General features: G+C 39.9%; 2 protein-coding genes across 4 annotated transcripts in view; one reads left to right on the top strand and one right to left on the bottom strand.

Annotated features, from left to right (window-relative positions):
- The window catches only part of IMPA2 (inositol monophosphatase 2), a 288,143-nt gene that overhangs the window by 146,612 nt on the left and 122,285 nt on the right, over nt 1–19,246 (top strand). The window lies entirely within an intron of this gene.
- SPIRE1 (spire type actin nucleation factor 1) overlaps nt 1–19,246 on the bottom strand; it is a 107,121-nt gene that overhangs the window by 12,198 nt on the left and 75,677 nt on the right. For 2 of the 3 annotated variants that reach the window (XM_063130522.1, XM_063130523.1), the window contains 3 exons: nt 7,987–8,156; nt 5,816–5,906; nt 5,008–5,150 (listed from right to left, as the gene is read on the bottom strand). In XM_063130522.1, the coding sequence (XP_062986592.1) occupies nt 5,008–5,150; nt 5,816–5,906; nt 7,987–8,156 (404 nt within the window). Of the gene's footprint in view, nt 1–761; nt 930–5,007; nt 5,151–5,815; nt 5,907–7,986; nt 8,157–19,246 lie in introns of all 3 variants that reach the window. The other variant, XM_063130521.1, reaches the window with a different exon arrangement.

Here is a 19,246-nt window from a genome sequence, read left to right as displayed (position 1 = left end):
AAAAAAAGTATTTTTTCTGCTACTGTAACACTGGATATAACCTCTATATTATAAATACATTTATGATAAGTCCAAAGATGTTTATCTCCTGCAACTAAATTTCATTGTAAACCACCCAGAGAGCTTCAGCTATGGGGTGGTATATAAATGATGATGATGATGATGATGATGATGATGATGATGATGATGATATGCACTAATTAGTTTCTGGAGAAAAATGTCCAAGAGTTCAGATACACTTAATGAACCCTCATCATCAAAGATGCCTCTTAAACATCTTTGATTAATAAACATCGGTTTGCGTTTGATTAAAATTTGCTTTACACATGTTGTGCATGTTTGTTCACACACAGACACACACACACAATTTATAAATGTCTTAATTTGAGCAAAGTGGACATGTGTCCACTCAAATAGAGGATCTGTAAACAAATTTTAAATTCTTCTGAACTGGCTTTCTTTCTACCCATGTTCTTTTTTTTAGGCACCACAGATTCTAAAAACCCGTTCCCTAATAATCTTGTGATGTTGCATTTTTTAGTTTGCTGTCCTTTCAGATGTAATTTCTGCTACCCGGCAAACTGATTAGAGATTCTACACATGCACAGAAGAATTCTACAGATGTTGGAATCAATTTCAATCAGAATCCAGAGATAACCTAAGCTGTTAAATTTTGCCACAGGTTAGGAAGCTCTCCCCCTTCTTGATGGGACAGAAAGACTAATAGATAGGATTTATAAAGTCAGCAGCATAAGGCAAACCTTTGAGGGTTTCCACTTGTTGTTAAAAGCTCTCTCACATAGGTAATATATAATTCTTGCCACCCCAAATAGGGCTGCTTCAAAAGGATGGGAGCTAAGTTGAGAGGCTATGGTTGAAAAAAGTGTTTTGAGCATCATCCTTGGAAAGACACCTGTTTTCCTGGCAACCTGAACAACAGACAGGAAGTAGAAAAGGGAATGCTGAACATGAATAAAATGATTATCTAGTACTTTGGATTATGTAACTCTAGCTTCAGTATTAATTAACTCAGCATACTAGGAAGCCAGTTTAATAAAACCACAGTTAGTATGCTTCATAGGACAAATTCCCTGCTAATTCTGCTGAAAAAACAAGCAACTTTCTGTTCACTGGAAATGAGGAACATTTAAAGATGGGCTTTCTTTCTCCTTGGGGACCAATTGCCATCATTGGAGCAGAAGGTAAGCAATGTAATTCCATCAGTCCTGAGGGAAGGGATGAAGAAGTTTGCTGTTAAATTTAAGTTAGGAAACATTTTGAGCAAATCTATGTAATTTTCTTCTTATTTTGAGCAGCTCTTGTCATGGAGCTGTGGTGTTAGAGGCATATATTAGAAATAGGCAGTGCAGTTTTTAACAATGTTGAATGATGCTGAAAGTGCTCAATGACAGTTTGAAGAATCTGCTTTAATGACTTTGGATGTTTTCAGTTAGATGGCTCCTAGAGCTACCAATCAAAAGGCATTGTGTATCTATTCAATTTCCTCTCCTTAGTGGAATTTTTTGTGGTAAGAAAAAATGCAGTGGGAAAACACAGGGGAATTACAACTGGAAGATGTCATCTGGACTCCCTGTAAAATTTTGTGAATGTAACATGAAGATTGCACATAATAAGCCTCTTTGGAACAGCCTTTCACAGCTTTTCTGACGTTTCATAATCATTTTTTCAGGTATATCCCCTAGGAGGCACTGTTGCACAACAGAACAAAACACCATAATCTCAGTTGTTTTTTTTTTAAATAACCTTTTTGTATAGCATGATTCATACTCATGCACATAAATGTATGTATAGGGTATAAGGCTGCAAGTATTAAGACACAACTATATTTAAGTGTTAATATATGTATTGCTTTCTGATGCACATATCAAAGAAACTCATGTAGACATTCTTTTATTACATTAATCATGTTCCCCCCCCAAGTATAAATCTCCGTATATAAAAACATATCCGCACACAAAAATGAAACATGAAAGGAGTCCTTCACTCTATACACGCAGAAGCAAAATGACAGGCTAGAGAGGAAACTAACTTGTGGCATACATAAACTTTAAAATATTTGTGTATAGTACTTCATTCAGAATTCATCAGCTATCTCCCCTAATGCTTTTCCTTTCCTATATATATTTTGGATTAGCTTGATTACTGCAACTACCTCTATACAGGTGCCTGCCCTTGAAAAGCATCCAGAACCCCCAATGCTGGTGTGCCGGTTGGGATGTGTCAATAGCAGCATATCATACTGATCTTATTAGATTTGCACTGACCCTGTTTGTTTCTAGGTTCAATCCAAGGTGCTGATTTTAACATATAAAGCTCTAAATGGCTTGGGATTGGCACACCTAAAGAGAATCCAATATAAACTTCTCCTGTTGACCTACAAAGCTTTTCACTGTCTAGCTCCTTCCTATCTTTCCTCTCTCATCAAACACTATTGCCCCGCTCGTGCTCTTCGCTCCTCTGATGCCATGTTTCTCACCTGCCCAAGGGTCTCTACTTCCCTTGCTCGGCTTCGTCCATTTTCTTCTGCTGCCCCTTACGCCTGGAACGCTCTTCCAGAACATTTGAGAACTACAAGTTCAATTGCAGCTTTTAAAGCTCAGCTAAAAACTTTTCTTTTCCCTAAAGCTTTTAAAACTTGATTTTGCTCTGACTTTTATACTGCCTGTTTGGTGCATTCTCTTCCCCTCCTTATTGTTTTATTATGATTTTATTAGAATGTAAGCCTATGCGGCAGGGTCTTGCTATTTATTGTTTTACTCTGTACAGCACCATGTACATTGATGGTGCTATATAAATAAATAAATAAATAAATAAATAATAATAATAATGTGCTGCTTCCTTGCATTCTGTCCATCTGTGCCATCACCAAATGGAGGCTTGGCAGGCATCTACTTTGAGCAGATCATTTTCAGTTGTACCATTGATCCTGTGGAATGCTCTCTTAAGGGAGGCCCATCAAGCCAAGATGTTTTAAAAGTTCAGGCACCAGGCTAAATCATGGTCCTTCTAAGAAGCCTTTCAGGTAAGTTTAAACTTGCATTTTTATTTCCTTCTGCTTTCTGTGTTTTGACTAACTGTTATGGTCCTATTATGGGTCCTGCTGGGTTTTTTTGTTGCTCCTGCTGACTTGGCCTTTTCTTGTTAGTTTTATTTTTTGTATTTTGATATATTGTAGCTTTGATTATATCTTGTAGCCGCCTTGTATTGTTTTACCAGAAAGGCGGGACATAAAGGTTTAAAATGAATAAAAAATAATACTTACAAGAAGCCTCCTCATTTTCATAAGGCCAAACAACAACAGTACTAGGGTGTGCTCATTTACCTTTCAATGGTACAAGATATAAAATATAAGATCATTATTCAGAAATACTTATAGGTTTAGGGGATTTCTTTCTAACAATATTTTACCAGTTCATCATGTCTCCTGTAATTTTGTTATCACCTATTATATTCACACTAATTGCAACAATCGTACTTTAATTTCATTTCAAGAACTAAAATAATAATACAGTTGCTAAACAACATATTTCCTGAATTATAAAAGCAAAACCAACCAAGCACCTGATTTCAACTGGCAGTAATGTAAAAAGGAAAGATATGGTTTCCTTTACTGTTTTGTGTTCAAACCACAGCATAAGAGACCTTATAAATCCATAAACAAACAGTAAAATACATGAATTTTAAAAATCAAGAATGTCTTCAAATTATTTTAAATAAGGATAAGACAAAGCACAAAAAGTCTCCAATTTTTTAGGATAAGAATAGGGTAATACATTAATTAGAAATACAAAACATTAATCAGAAATACCTCAAAGGTATATTTGTCTCTGAAGACTTTAGCATGCAAAAGTCAAAGAAAACAAAGATTTTGTACCACATGAAAAATAACTGCTGCAGGTTTTCTTTATGCTAATTACTTTCCACAACTATACTTCAAATGAACCCTCTTCAAAACAATTGCTCCCTTAAAGAAATTCTTGGAAAATATTTCCTTTTGTACTGAACTCTGTATATTGCATTGACAAATGAGCTTAAGGTTGCTGAAATGCCATTTAGCTAGGATCACAAGCTGTACTCAACTTACAGTCATATGACAAAAAGCCATTTTATATCTTCTTGGGGGAGAGGCTGTTCCCTCTCAGTATTAATGAAATGTATTATTTAATACAAGTTAAGCTCAGCATCTTGAAGGCTTGGCACCCAAATCACAGCCTCTTGAGCCAAGGAGAAATAAGAAGGACTCTCCTTAAAGCCAATCAATGCCACTCAATTGACTTGAAGAGCTGGCAAGTAGCCCTTTTCTCTCAAAACCTGAATTCTTTCACTCTCTCCCAGTTCTGAGGAACATGTTAGGGCCCTTTTAGCAAGGAACAAGAGACAAAAAAGTAAACTTGAATCTCTCTTATGACATTTTAAGGCATTTAAAATGCTGTGCCAGCCTCAGAACAGGCATTTTGTTCCCCCATGACACTTATGTGCTGCCGGAAAACTGCTTTCAATTAAAGCCAATTGATTTAATGTGCTTTACTTTCTTTTCAAGAAAATATTTGTGTGTGTGTTTTCAGTAGATTCAATATTGTAATGTGATCACATGCTATTCTGGACTCTTCAGTCAAAGTAACTTTAAACATGTGGGTGGAGAAAAAATCTCAAAATTCAAAAATAGATTAAAATGCTGTAAAACAGAGAAAACATTCATTTCATTTTTATTGGAACATGGCTATTTAAGTTCTATTATTTTGTTAGAACAATTAATATTCAAAATCCAAAACCAGAAAGTTTAGAGTTGTCTCGTTTTGGAGCTTCTATTCATTGGAGACAAAACTCAAGCGCTGATCCAAATTCTCACACAGTTCGAGCTGGTATTGCATCTGGGATTTCATCACAGCACTACCTTTAGATTTCATTTTTCTCTCCTCATTGCTGTTGAGTTGCTACATTTGTACCCTTGAACCAATGCTGAAAATGATCTACCACAGTACTTACAAGAGATCTGGAGCTCTGTTTCGTAGGGGGCAGGAACTGCCGTACATTGGTTGGTGTTTCCTTTTCAATGGAGTGTCGCCTCTGAGGTGGTTGTCTCCTCTCTGGCTGTGGTGTGGATGATATTGGCAAGAATTTTGGAGGCACTATAAATTCAATCAGCATTAATCAGATGCTAATAATGAAGTGTTTTCATTTAAAAATAGGACCAAAGACATCAAAGGGATAGAATGCAGGTAACTGAACATTATTATTCTAATGAAACTGTTGCGATGCTCCTACAAATGAGGTGCACCAACTGGTGAATGTAACTTTTTTTTGTATACTGGTAACACAGATTAAACCATTATACATATTTATAATGGTGTGAATTATCCTTGTTAAGTAAAACTAAATCATGACATTACAAGCCAAGATAGATAACCAGATCATCCTTCTGTTTATAAATAAAATTCAAATAAAAGAAAACAGCTTCCAAGCCAAAATTTAGTATGTTTCTACTATATTCAGTACATATACGCTACGATTTCTTCACAATCCAATACACCTCTCCATATATGCTTAAACCATCAGAAAACTAACATTTCCTCACTACATCTCTATCACTAGATTCTAAGTGTCAAGTTTTTAAGCTATGACTTCTAATATCGTAGCTATCTTTTCCTTTTGTGTCCTCCAGAACAGACTCCATGGACGTCAGAACTTCCTTTTCACTAAGTAAGTTGGAATCCCTTGTTTGAATAATTTGCTTCAAAAGGTTTCTATTTCACATTCAGCACACTCTTCTTCCTTTTGAGTGTTGGATTCTTACCCTTTTTCCCAGATGTGGTCTCTGGAAATGTATCTTCCATTTGGGAAGGAGAAATACTACTGCTGCTCGCTGATTTGTGCATAGACTCCTCCTAAAAGTAAATAATTAAGGGATTTAGAAATCTTGGCAATCTGTTGCATCTCGCAACTTACAAAAATAACACTGTATTTTATCTAACAACTTACTTCTCAGCCTCTCATTCCCTGCCTGCCTGCTGCTCATTTTTCTTCATGGCTAGCTAGCAAGGCTGCTTCTTCCCAGTGCATACTGCAAAATGTTGTGTGGCTAACTTTAAGGATGTAACCACATGCCATTTTGATTTAAATAATTTCCCCCAAAGTGAGAGTGGCAGCAATCTCAGCCAATCAGGCACCATCTTTTAGGGTGCAGGGTCAATGAGACAACTGGAGCAGCAAAAGGTGGCTTGCGATTAGCCGAGGTTATTTTCACCTCACTCTGGGGAAAAGTGTTTCAATTAAAATGGTGCGTGGATACAGCCTCAGCTGGTGCAGCGCTTCTCTTTCTAGTGCACAGTGGCTTTCCAATGTTTCTGCTCCCCTGGCTTTTTTTTTTTGACCCTCTGAGCTATTACCATATTGCAAAGCCCCAAACTTCCAAGTAATAGTCTGGTGCTAATGGCCCTATGGCCTTTACTTCTTATATCAAAAGCCAGAGAGGCATTTCCAACTATAGCTGTAAAATACTATACCTCAATAAATGCTTGAGGCCTGTTTGAAGATGTGTTCAGACAACATGCTAAGCTACTAGGGTTAGGCCACTAACCCTTTTGCAGCAAATGGTTAGTGAATGTGTTTAAACCATGGTTATGTAGCCACCATGGTTAGGAACGGTTCACATGACACACTAAAACATAATCTTTATCTCATAGACATAATGTTTAGCTCATGCTTTCGTCTGAACAGGGTCCAAATAAAGAAATAATCCCCAACATAGCTCATCTTACCCAGCAGCAGCAGGGTCCCTTTTCTACCCCACCCCAAGCATTTATTAGTGGTTGGCCAGGCATACTGCAAAACAAAGTGCTAGCCTCCAGCCACCTGCCATCTTCACTCCATAAGAATGCCTCTGGTGTCCATGGGAAACTATGATGGCAGGCAGCTGGAGGCCAGTCTAGCAGCACATCTCTTTTTTTTTGGTAAATCCAGTATAGCAAGGATGTTGAACCTCTCACTTGTGGTTCAAATTTGGTCATTTGAGTTCTCAATTCGGCATCCAGGGCCGTTTCTACACCTGTCTTTTTCTCCGGGATCATCCCTGTGCATCCAAATGCCACACAGGGGATCCCGGGAGCAGGCAGGGATGATCCCTCCATTTTCCTGGGATAATCCTTAGGTGTGGAAAGGGCTCAGGATTCCCCAAATGACCCCACCCTCTTTCCCACCATTGTTTCGTGACTTCCTGGCTTTTGTGTGATCTCCTCACCCCTCCTCCTGAAATGTCTCTCCTAAGGCTAAGCACTTGCAGGAGGTGTTTAAGCTAACTTATCTTGGCAATGTTGTCATTTTGCCAATGTTGTCTACCCCCACCACTGGAATGCAGCTCTAGAGGGCTTCTCCAAAACTGAACTGGCCTTCGAGTTAGAATATATTTGACATCCCTGTGATAGGGACAAGGGGCCTTGTAAGCACCACATTGGGGAAAGCCAACAAAATGAGAAAAGCAAAAAGGATGTTTATTCAACAAAAATAAATAGTTCCAACATGTTTTGAACCACATATACGTCTTTCTTCAGGGATATTCAGTATGACCCAATCAAATAATGCCTGGTCTTCAAATGCCCGACTCCTATGCTATAACTCTTGGGGTAAATATGCACACTGGTACATCTGCCTACAGCACTAGCTTAACACCATAGTTTCCAATATTTACTGCAAGCCTGTCAAACCTAGCTTCTATATAACAAGGGTGTGGTGAGATGGAGGTAATTATGATTTACAGCAAGCCAGACTGACCTGGACATTTTTATATAGATAAGAAGTGTCACCTGGCCTACTGAAACATGAAGCTTCCTTGCTTGATGCAGTTGGTCTCTCTGCAATTATCTCTGTTAAGTGTTTATTTAGAGGATTATAAAATATTATTATAGCCAACCTTGGTAAGTAGTAGTAAAACAGAAATAAACTAACAGAAAATGCTGTCTAAAACCTTACTTCTGAATCTGAGCTATCCAGTTCAGCCAAAGTAGGAGCTTTCAACAGTCTCTTCCGTTGCACTGCCAACTTAGTAGTACCAATACCATTCAACTTTGCATCAGACGCCAAGCTCCCATTTGCTACACAGCTTTCTGACAGATTTTTGGAGGCTTCTGGTGTTGATACATCTAAAACAACAATACAGAAATGCTTGTAATGCCACATTAGAAACAGCCGGCATACTATACTTATCATACCTTAATATATATAAGACAATCCATAAATTCCACAACTGTGATTTTTTTTTAATTGCAGACACTGGTGTATAATACAGATGTAATGAGTCAGAAAAGTATTAGTGGAACTGAAGTGATGAGAAACATGTGGTACCTTCATCCAAATTATGTATTTATTTGAATTTCTAGCAGATAACATTAAGCTCAAAGTTCAATAAAACTAATAGAATATTAAGACTTGTAGAGGACTCTTATCTACATGAACCCTTTTGCCCATTAAGATTTATGATCAAGTGCTTTCTCAGTTGTGCCACTGCAATTCTAGATCTCCCTCCCTTGTGTCCACTAGACATCTTCCAGAATGTAAATGAACCCTTGCTTATTTAGAGCCTCCACCCCAAATCTCTGATTATATAGCTAGATTTAACTGGAATGGCTGATCCTTTAAAATATATTTACATTGGTTTATTGTATAATACTGCATTGATGTTACTGTATTGAAACTGCTCTGAGTTTCCTAGCTTGTTAGAAAACAACAGTTATAATAACCAAAGTCATGATATTTGGGAGAAGACCCCATTGCCATAAAGGGTTGATGGACAGGCTCATGACAGAACAAGTTCAAAACTTGTGAGGATACTGTTCAATATTTGTTCTGGGGGGAAATAATGTAACAGATATAAGATAAATGTAGCTTGAGTGATAAGGTAATTCTTTAAATATAATGGAAGAAAGGGAGTTCAATTTTTAGGCCATTAAGCTCTTTGCAGGAAAATTGTATCTTTCTATCCTAGTTACTATATGTTGCAGATATGTGGATTTAGAGATCCTTGTCTTGTTAAGACAGAATCAGTTCCTTAAAAATCTTCTTTGTCCTGTCAATGGCACATTCAGTTCCAATACTGAGAGGTGAGGTAGGCTTACCTTTGTTGGAAAATCAATTTCTTTGTAAAGTTAATTCTTTTCTGATGGAGACTGAAAAATCATCCAGAGAGCTGATATACAGCACAAAGTGTTTCTCAAAACACACAGCTAGATGGAAATGAACTAACTAGTGCAAGAAGTTAACAGTGGGATATGATTTATTGGCAGATATTGTTAGATTGGTAACCCGTAACCATGCCAAAGAAGAAAACGGTTAAAAAATACTCAAAGGTAAAATCCTCAAATTTGCTGCCAATGTAGACCTGGGCCAGATCTACACTACTGCTTTATAGTGGTATTGAAGTGCACTGATAACTGTTGGGGCACAGGATACATCCCACATACTGCTTTCTTAGTGTTATTTCCTGCTTTTTATTCCACATTTGTAATGATTTGACACAAGGTGTAGTTCCGGCCCTGGAAAAAAATCTACATGGTGTTTTCTTGCAATGGTGCTATTGTTACAATCAACCATTACACACAAAGAGTTATCAGAATAATTACCAGATTATTTTTTCGATTTCTCTGGCATTCTTAAATAACAAATATAGAAACACTCTGTGGAGTGAGCACTTCTGTGAACCGAATTAATAGAGGATCTGGTGCATTATTTATTTCACTGAACACTTTATAAAGAGTCATGGGGTTATGATTTTACAACCAAATTATCTGACTTTAGAAAGGAACAGAAAAATGCTTATCTTCTTGCAGACATAGATGTGTATCTAACATATAGGTAAGCTTCACTCATTAAAGCTGATCCTAATCTTAAAATTAGGATGATGAGAAATTGCTGTTTATTTTGGTGAGGTAGGTACATAATTCTTACCCTTTTAAAATGTATTTTACATCTATATGTTAATGTTTGTCCCCAGAGGGAATTGATGAAACAAAATATTTTACTTAATAGTGGTCACTGATACCAAAGCGTATCTTCATCCAGCTGAAAAATACAGGCTTCAGTTTTAGAGATGGATAATGAGTAATGTGAAGTTTTTAAACCTACCTGGAGAACTCCACACAAAAATTTTTTTTTAAAAAAAATCAACATTTTCAATATGTAAACAGGCATAAACCTATATTTTAAGCACAATCTATTTATTGATATTTTCATTTGTATTCAAAATAAAAATGCCAATGAGCTAAGAACAGTGTAGAGGGCATGGACCTCACTTACATTAGCACCCCACCACCTACCACCCTAACTCCAAGTACGCCTAAATCATCTAACAAAGCCCTATTCTGCATGCCCTGTTAATCAGACACTAGGCCGGTGGTCACAAGGAACATGCTTCTTTCAGTGCAAGCACCATTCCTTGAAATTCCTTTTTAAAGAAGGTCCTTTGCTGCTTGCATTTTGACAATATAGCCAAAACCAATTGGGGTGAGGTATTTGGAGGATGACAGCTTTTAGCTGGAAGCCTACTGTGATGGATTTTGAAAAAATTGTTAATGTTTAGTATGTTTTAGAATTTAATTTATTGCTGTATTTTGGTTTTATTGCAAGTAGTCTTAGATGGCCTCCCAGATGTAGTATAAATTTGGTAAACCAAATAGAAATAAGCTTAACTAATGTTTGAAGCCTTACAGCGAAGTCCTATGTATATTTACTCAAAAGTAAGTCCCACATGATATAAAGGTGTATAAGGTTGCAGCTTTATACTCTTTTTAAAAAATGTGGGCTGTGCCACTTTGGTATCAGTGACCACTATTAAGGTGTAAACCAAGAGAACATAAAAACAAAATGGAATCTATCTTTCCCCCCACCCCAGTCATAAAGCGTTAAATCCAACATTACATGAGCAGATTTCTACCTGTGAAATGGGACTTCCCCTTGCTCTCCCCTACTTCATGACCCCAAATCTATTCCAGACATTTCTCCAAATTTCTGGACCTGATTTGGGGGGCATATGGGGAGTAAGAGAAATCCATCCCATCAGCAGCTTCTGTTCTGGTGGCAGATGGCATGGGTTGGATACAACCCAATTACGGTGCTTACCAAATAAATACAGAACATAAATTATATTCAATGAACAAAAAACCTACGGTTTATAAAACAACGTTAAGGCCCTACACTTTCCCACCAAGCACCAAAAAGCGGGGAAATTGGGAGTTAAGGCTCGCCAGCCTTAACGCCACATCCTCCCTAAGGAGGCAGAAAGTACCAGTGAAATTCTCATTCTGCCAAAGCAGATAAACCATGAGGACAGGATGGAGAATAGGATATGCAGAGGTGACTGTGGGGTTGTGGAAAACTGATGACGAACAACTTAGAGCCACCTACTTCTTTTTTTGTTTAGAGCAGCCCTTCCCCAACCTGGTGCCCTCCAAAGGTGTTGGACTACGACGATCGATCATTGCAAGTCAGTATGTCCCATGGTCAGGAATGCTGGGACAGCAGGATGGGGAACGTAGGGGGGCGCCTCCAGGCAAGCCCCCCCACCCCCACCCCGCTTACCTGCTCTGTCGTCGTTGGGCCCGGGCTTGAACTGAGCGCCCTGGTGCACCTGGAAGCAAGGCCACACTTGCAGCCTTGCTTCTGGGTGGACCCAGGGGCTCAATTCAAGCCTGGACCAGGCGACGACAGAGCAGGTAAGAACACCCCACACACACACCTGGCCCCTTACCTGTACCTGCTGCCACCGCTGCACAAAGTGCAACAGCTCCAGCCAACACCCCTCCTGCCTGGCCCCTTACCTGGAGCTGCCACTGCACAAACTGTTGCGGTGGCAGCTCCAGGCAAGCCCCCCCGCACCCCACCACTTGCCTTCTCCGTCATGGCCTGACCCGTGCTTGAATCAAGCCCCTGAGTCCACCCAGAAGCAAGGCTGCAGGTGCGGACTTGCTTCCGGGTGGACCAGGGCACTCGATTCAAGCCGGGGCCCAGCAACAACGGAGCAGGTAAGTGGGGTGGGCTGGGGTGGGGGCTTGCCTGGAGCCGTTGCTGCAGTTTGCACAGCAGTGGCAGTGGGTCTAGGTAATGGCCCAGGCAGGAGGGGGTTGCTTACCTGCTCCGTCGTCCCCAGGCCCAGGCTTGAATTGAGCTTCCGGATGGACCAGGGTGCTCAGTTCAAGCCCGGGCCCAGTGACGATGGAACACGTAAGTGGGTTGGGGCTTACCTGGCAGCAGGGCCAGGCAAGAGGGGGTGGGGTTTCTTACCTGCTCCGTCGTTGCAGTCCAACACCTTTGGAGGACACCAGGTTGGGGAAGGGCTGCTCTAAACAAAAAAAGAAGTAGGTGGCTCTAAGTTGTTCGTCATCAGTTTTCCACAACCCCACAGTCACCTCTGCATATCCTATTCTCCATCCTGTCCTCATGGTTTATCTGCTTTGGCAGAATGAGAATTTCACTGGTACTTTCTGCCTCCTTAGGGAGGATGTGGCGTTAAGGCTGGCGAGCCTTAACTCCCAATTTCCCCGCTTTTTGGTGCTTGGTGGGAAAGTGTAGGGCCTTAACGTTGTTTTATAAACCGTAGGTTTTTTGTTCATTGAATTTCATGGCTTTTTGTAAAGGATAACGAGCCCTTCCCTCTTTTAAATGCAGTTACTGTAGTATAGCTCCTGCAGCTTTCACTGTTGTGATGAAAAGGAGATTTCACCAGGTTCTCCATATATACAAACGACACCTGCTGAAATTTATATTTATAAATATAACTGTAAAAAAATTATATTTTTTACTTAATTAACATTAAAGAATGCACCGTTGTGCATTCTTTAATGTTAATTAAGTAAAAAATATATTTTTCTCCTGCAGCTTTAACTGGTGTGATGAAGAGGGAACTTCACCAGGTTCCCCATATATACAAATGACACCTGCTGAAATTCCCTTTTCTATGCAACTGTTAAAGATACAGGAGCCCTGTGCTCCTTTTCATATGGTCACAGGGGCAGGGGGCTGGTGACTCCGATGTCAGTGGGGCTATGAATCCATGGGTACATAAATCCTACAATCCTATGCAAGGTTAGACATAAAATCCTACAATTCTATGCATATACCCACGGATTCATAGACCCACTGACATCGGAGTCACCAGCCCCCCCTTGTGACCATATGCAAAGGAGTACAGGGCTCCTGCATCTTTTACAGTTGCATAGAAGAGGGAATTTCAGCAGGTGTCACTTGTATGTATGCAGCACCTGGTTAAATTCCCTCTTCGTCACAACAGTTAAAGCTGCAGGAGCTATACTAGACTGACCAGATTTAAAAGAGGGCAGGGCTCCTGCAGCTTTCACTTTTGTGATGAATCCCAGGTGGATTCCTGCATTAAGAAGTGGGATGGACTAGATTGCCTCTCAGGGTCCCTTTTCAACTCTTCTATTCTAGGATTCTCTGAACATGGGCAGAGTGCATTGCCTGTGGCTGATGTGAGTCAAACATGCCACGATAACTGGAGGGAGGAAGTTTTCCCAACCTGCCAGCTAAATTCCTGCATTAAGAAGTGGGTTGGATTGGATGCCCTCGTAGGCCCCCTTTTCAACTCTGCTATTCTGGGATTTTCTGAACATGAGCAGAGTACATTGCCTCTGGCTGATGTGACTCAAACATGCCACGATAACTGGAGGGACAAAGTTTTCCAAAACTGCCAGCTAAATTCCTGCATTAAGAAGGGGGATGGATTCTTTAATGTTAATAAAGTAATAATTATAAATTTTAGTTTTAGATTCATGAGTGTATTAGTGGTAAGTTAGATAGAATACTAATGTATTAGTTAGTGTAAAAGCTGAGTTTGTTGCCGTTTTTGTCACGGACTTTTGCGTTCGGGTGTACTTACTGTATGCAGAAAGTGTTTTTAATAAACAACACCTCCCTCCAAAAAATCTCAACTTGCTTTTTCGCAAAACACAGATGTGACTTTATATACCCATCTATTTTATGGTCACATGTATGTTATATTTATATTTATATTTAATATGTGCCTTGGAGAGCTCCTTTGTAGTTCTGACTGGCTATAACGGAAACCTAGAGCGGATTCACCACCCCACTGACATCAGAGTCACAAGCCACTGCTGGATTTAGCATGTCTCGCTCCTGTAGTGACCATTCTCAAAGGAGTACAGGGTTCCTGTACCTTTAACAGTTGCATAGAAAAGGGGGTTGGACTGGATGGCCTCGTAGGCCCTTTCCAACTCTGCTATTCTATGATTCTATGATTGGGGTAGTTTATGCTCTCTCTCTCTCTCTCTCACTCTCACACACACACACTCAAACCCAAATATGTGGCAGTGTAGTGCAATGGTTAGAGTGTCAGGCAGGTTTTAGTCCCCACTTGATCATGAAGCTCACTGGCTAACTTTGGACCAATCACTGACTCTCAGCCTCACCTACCTCACTGGGTTGTTGTGGCTATTAAATGGACAAGAGGAGAACTATGTGCGCCACCTTGGGTTGCTTGCAAGAGGGAAAAAAGGTTTCTCCCATATACCTTTCCATGTGGCTAGGGTGATGACTTCAAAGGAGTACAGGGCTCTTCTATCTTTTACACTTGTATAGAAAAGGGAATTTCAGCAGGTCTCACTTGTATGCATGCAGCACCTGGTGAAATTCCCTCTACGTCACAACATTTAAAGCTGCAGGAACCCTGCCCTCTTGACCAGATACAAAAGAGGGAAGGCTCCTGTGACTTTAATTACTGTGATGAAGAGAGAATTTCACCAGGTGCTGCATACATACAAGTGACACCTGCTGAAATTCCCTTTTCTATGCAACTGTTAAAGATACAGGAAGCCTGTCCTCCTTTTCATATAGTCACCCTATGTATAGATTGTTCCAAAAGTGACGACAACTATTTTATACATCTGTGTTTCTGTCTAAACTTGCATAGGATTGTAGGTTTTTCTGTCTAAACATGCGTAGGACTGTAGGTTTTTCTGTCTAAACATGCATAGGATTGTAGTGTTTTCTGTCTAAACATGCATAGGATTGGAGGATTTTCTGTGTAAACATGAAAATGTTTAGACAGAAAACCCTGCAAACCTATGCATCTTTAGACAGAAAACCCTACAATCCTATGCATCTTTAGACAGAAAACCCTACAATCCTATGCATGTTTAGACAGAAAATCCAACAATCCTATGCAAGTTTAGACAGAAACACAGATGTATAAAATAGTTGTCGTCACTTTTGGAACAATCTATACATAGGGTGACCATATGAAAAGGAGGACAGGCTTCCTGTATCTTTAACAGTTGCATAGAAAAGGGAATTTCATCAGGTGTCACTTGTATGTATGCAGCACCTGGTGAAATTCTCTCTTCATCACAGCAATTAAAGTCACAGGAGCCTTCCTTCTTGACCAGATACAAAAGGCTCCTGTCTAAACATGCATAGGACTGTAGGTTTTTCTGTCTAAACATGCATAGGATGGTAGGGTTTTCTGTCTAAACATGCATAGGATTGGAGGATTTTCTGTGTAAACATGCATAGGATTGGAGGATTTTCTGTCTAAAGATGCATAGGATTGTAGGGTTTTCTGTCTAAACATGCATAGGGTTGTTGGATTTTCTGTCTAAACATGCATAGGATTGGAGGATTTTCTGTGTAAACATGCATAGGATTGTAGGGTTTTCTGTCTAAACATGCATAGGATTGGAGGATTTTCTGTGTAAACATGCATAGGATTGTAGGGTTTTCTGTCTAAACATGCATAGGGTTGTTGGATTTTCTGTGTAAACATGCATAGGATTGGAGGATTGAGAGCTTCTCTACATTAAGGAAAATGCCATTGTTTACCCGTCACTGCTGTGCTTCCTGTTTCTTTGGCACGATTAGTATGAGCTAGATTACACGGAGGAGGAGGGCGACAAGGCATGGAGGGTGCTGCTGCTGTTGAACTGAGGGAGTGCCTTCCTCCCTGGCATGTATGCAAAAGAGGGGGGTCTTGTTGTCTGTTTCATCACAGCCCCCAGGAAAGTCAGGACTTAGTTCTGAGTAGAAGTAAGATTTTGCTGTAAGTTTACATAGGGTTACCATATGGAAAGGAGGAAAGGGCTCCTGTACCTTCACCAGTTGCATAGAAAAGGGAATTTCAGCAGGTGTCACTCATAGGCATGCAGCACCTGGTGAAATTCCCTCTGCATCACAACAGTTAAAGCTGCAGGAACCCTGCCCTCTTGACCAGATACAAAAGAGGGAAGGCTCCTGTGACTTTAATTGCTGTGATGAAGAGAGAATTTCACCAGGTGCTGCATACATACAAGTGACACCTGATGAAATTCCCTTTTCTATGCAACTGTTAAAGATACAGGAAGCCTGTCCTCCTTTTCATATGGTCACCCTATGTATAGATTTTTCCAAAAGTGCTTACAACTATTTTATACATCTGTGTTTCTGTCTAAACTTGCATAGGATTGTAGGTTTTTCTGTCTAAAGATGCATAGGATTGTAGGGTTTTCTGTGTAAACATGCATAGGGTTGTAGGGTTTTCTGTGTAAACATGCATAGGATTGTAGGATTTTCTGTCTAAACATCCATAGGATTGTAGGGTTTTCTGTCTAAACATGCATAGGGTTGTTGGATTTTCTGTCTAAACATGCATAGGGTTGTAGGATTTTCTGTGTAAACATGCATAGGGTTGTAGGGTTTTCTGTCTAAACATGCATAGGATTGTAGGGTTTTCTGGCTAAACATGCATAGGGTTGTAGGGGTTTCTGTCTAAACATGCATAGGACTGTAGGGGTTTCTGTCTAAACATGCATAGGATTGTAGGTTTTTCTGTCTAAAGATGCATAGGATTGTAGGGTTTTCTGTCTAAACATGCATAGGGTTGTTGGATTTTCTGTCTAAACAAGCATAGGATTGTAGGGTTTTCTGTGTAAACATGCATAGGATTGTAGGATTTTCTGTGTAAACATGCATAGGATTGGAGGATTTTCTGTGTAAACATCCATAGGATTGTAGGGTTTCTGTCTAAACATGCATAGGGTTGTTGGATTTTCTGTCTAAACATGCATAGGGTTGTAGGATTTTCTGTGTAAACATGCATAGGATTGTAGGGTTTTCTGTGTAAACATGCATAGGATTGTAGGGTTTTCTGTCTAAACATGCATAGGGTTGTTGGATTTTCTGTCTAAACATGCATAGGGTTGTAGGATTTTCTGTGTAAACATGCATAGGATTGTAGGGTTTTCTGTGTAAACATGCATAGGATTGTAGGGTTTTCTGTCTAAACATGCATAGGATTGTAGGGTTTTCTGTCTAAACATGCATAGGGTTGTAGGATTTTCTGTTTAAACATGCATAGGACTGTAGGGTTTTCTGTCTAAACATGCATAGGATTGTAGGTTTTTCTGTCTAAAGATGCATAGGGTTGTAGGGTTTTCTGTCTAAACATGCATAGGATTGTAGGGTTTTCTGTCTAAACATGCATAGGGTTGTAGGATTTTCTGTCTAAACATGCATAGGACTGTAGGGTTTTCTGTCTAAACATGCATAGGATTGTAGGGTTTTCTGTCTAAAGATGCATAGGATTGTAGGGTTTTCTGTGTAAACATGCATAGGATTGTAGGGTTTTCTGTCTAAACATGCATAGGGTTGTTGGATTTTCTGTGTAAACATGCATAGGATTGTAGGGTTTTCTGTCTAAACTCCCTCGCAGGGTTGTTATGGCTATTAAATGGACAAGAGGAGAACTATGTAAGCCACCTATGTAAACCACATACCAGCCTCTGATACAAAAGTCCTGTTGGGTGGGGCTGGGAGAATTTCACTAGGTGCTGTGTGCATACCTATGACACCTGCTGAAATTCCCTTTTCTATGCAACTGTTAAAGATACAGGAGCCCTGTGCGCCTTTCCATGTGGCTACGTTGACCCTATGGAAAGGAGGACAAGGCTCCTGTATCTTTAACAGTTGGATAGAAACGGGAATTTGTAAAGGATTTTGGGGTGGCCTGGACAATTAAGCCCCATTCACTTTCCAAAAAGCCTGCTCTTAGGAGATGGAAACTAGCAGGACTGGTTTGATATGGATCATACAAACATAAGAAGAACCATGCTGGATCAGACCAAGGGTCCATCTAGTCCTGCAATCTGTTCACACAGTGGCCAACCAGCTGTTGACCAGGGACCCACAAGCAGGACACATTGCAAATGCAAGCACCAACCCATGTTCCCCAGCAACTGGAGATAGCACACAACCATCAGGGCTAGTAGCCCTTGATAGCCTTTAAATCCCATTGTTAGTAGTCCATGGAAGTGATTGGTAGAGATTCAGACAAAATGTTGTCCTGTGGTGTATCATTATTTCAGGCAGGATATTTTTCAGTGCCTTCTGTTGTCTGCTGCCAATGTATGTACGTTAATTCAGGGCTGGCATAAATTGAATTCCCCCCTCTATTTAGGCTTTCTGATACTTTCTGTATTGCTGCAGGTCTCCAAGCTGCTGATCTATGGAGAAAATTAAAGTTCTCACTCTTCATGGACAATTTGACCTTCTTTTCCCAGAAGTTTTCTTTTTCTTTTTAGTTACTACATAAAATACAGGAAGGGAATTCTGACCTTTCTAATAAATTCCTAATGTTCTTTCCAATCTAGCTCTGAGATAAAATGCTGTAATGAAATGAAATAAATAAAATGCATTTTTTTAAAAAAATAAAAGCTCCACATGGCCATATTAAGGACTCCGGCTTTATTTATTAAAACATTTTTATCCTGCCCTATATCACAAGGATCTCAGGGCGGCGTACAGATAAAAGTATACATATAAAATAGAACAATAAACATACAATTCTAAAACAAATTAAACCATTAATACGTTAAAACCAATATGAAATTTTAAAAGAGTAAAATCCAATTAAAACGAAACAGTGGATTTAGCCATCAAAGGCTTTTTTAAAAAGCCATGCTTAACCTGGTGCCGAAATGAAGCCAGGGCTGGCACCAGTTGGGCCTCCAGGGGGAGGGAATTCCACAGCCGGGGTGCAACAACAGAGAAGGCCCTGTCCCATGTTCCACCATAGCATATATCTGGTGTTGGTAGGGCACCGAGAAAGGCTCCTCAGACATGCCTCGGCAGGCAGATATAGGCTTTAAATCTGAAACAACACGTAAGTACATAAGAAGAGCCCTGCTGGATCAGACCCTGGGTCCATCCTGTCCAAAGTACAGTTCACACAGGGGCC

The sequence above is a fragment of the Elgaria multicarinata genome, chromosome 7, assembly GCF_023053635.1.
Source record: "Elgaria multicarinata webbii isolate HBS135686 ecotype San Diego chromosome 7, rElgMul1.1.pri, whole genome shotgun sequence".
Classification (NCBI taxonomy): Eukaryota; Metazoa; Chordata; class Lepidosauria; order Squamata; family Anguidae; genus Elgaria; species Elgaria multicarinata.
The sequence above is the reverse complement of the archived record's forward strand: the minus strand, read 5'-3'. Positions and strand labels throughout refer to the sequence as shown.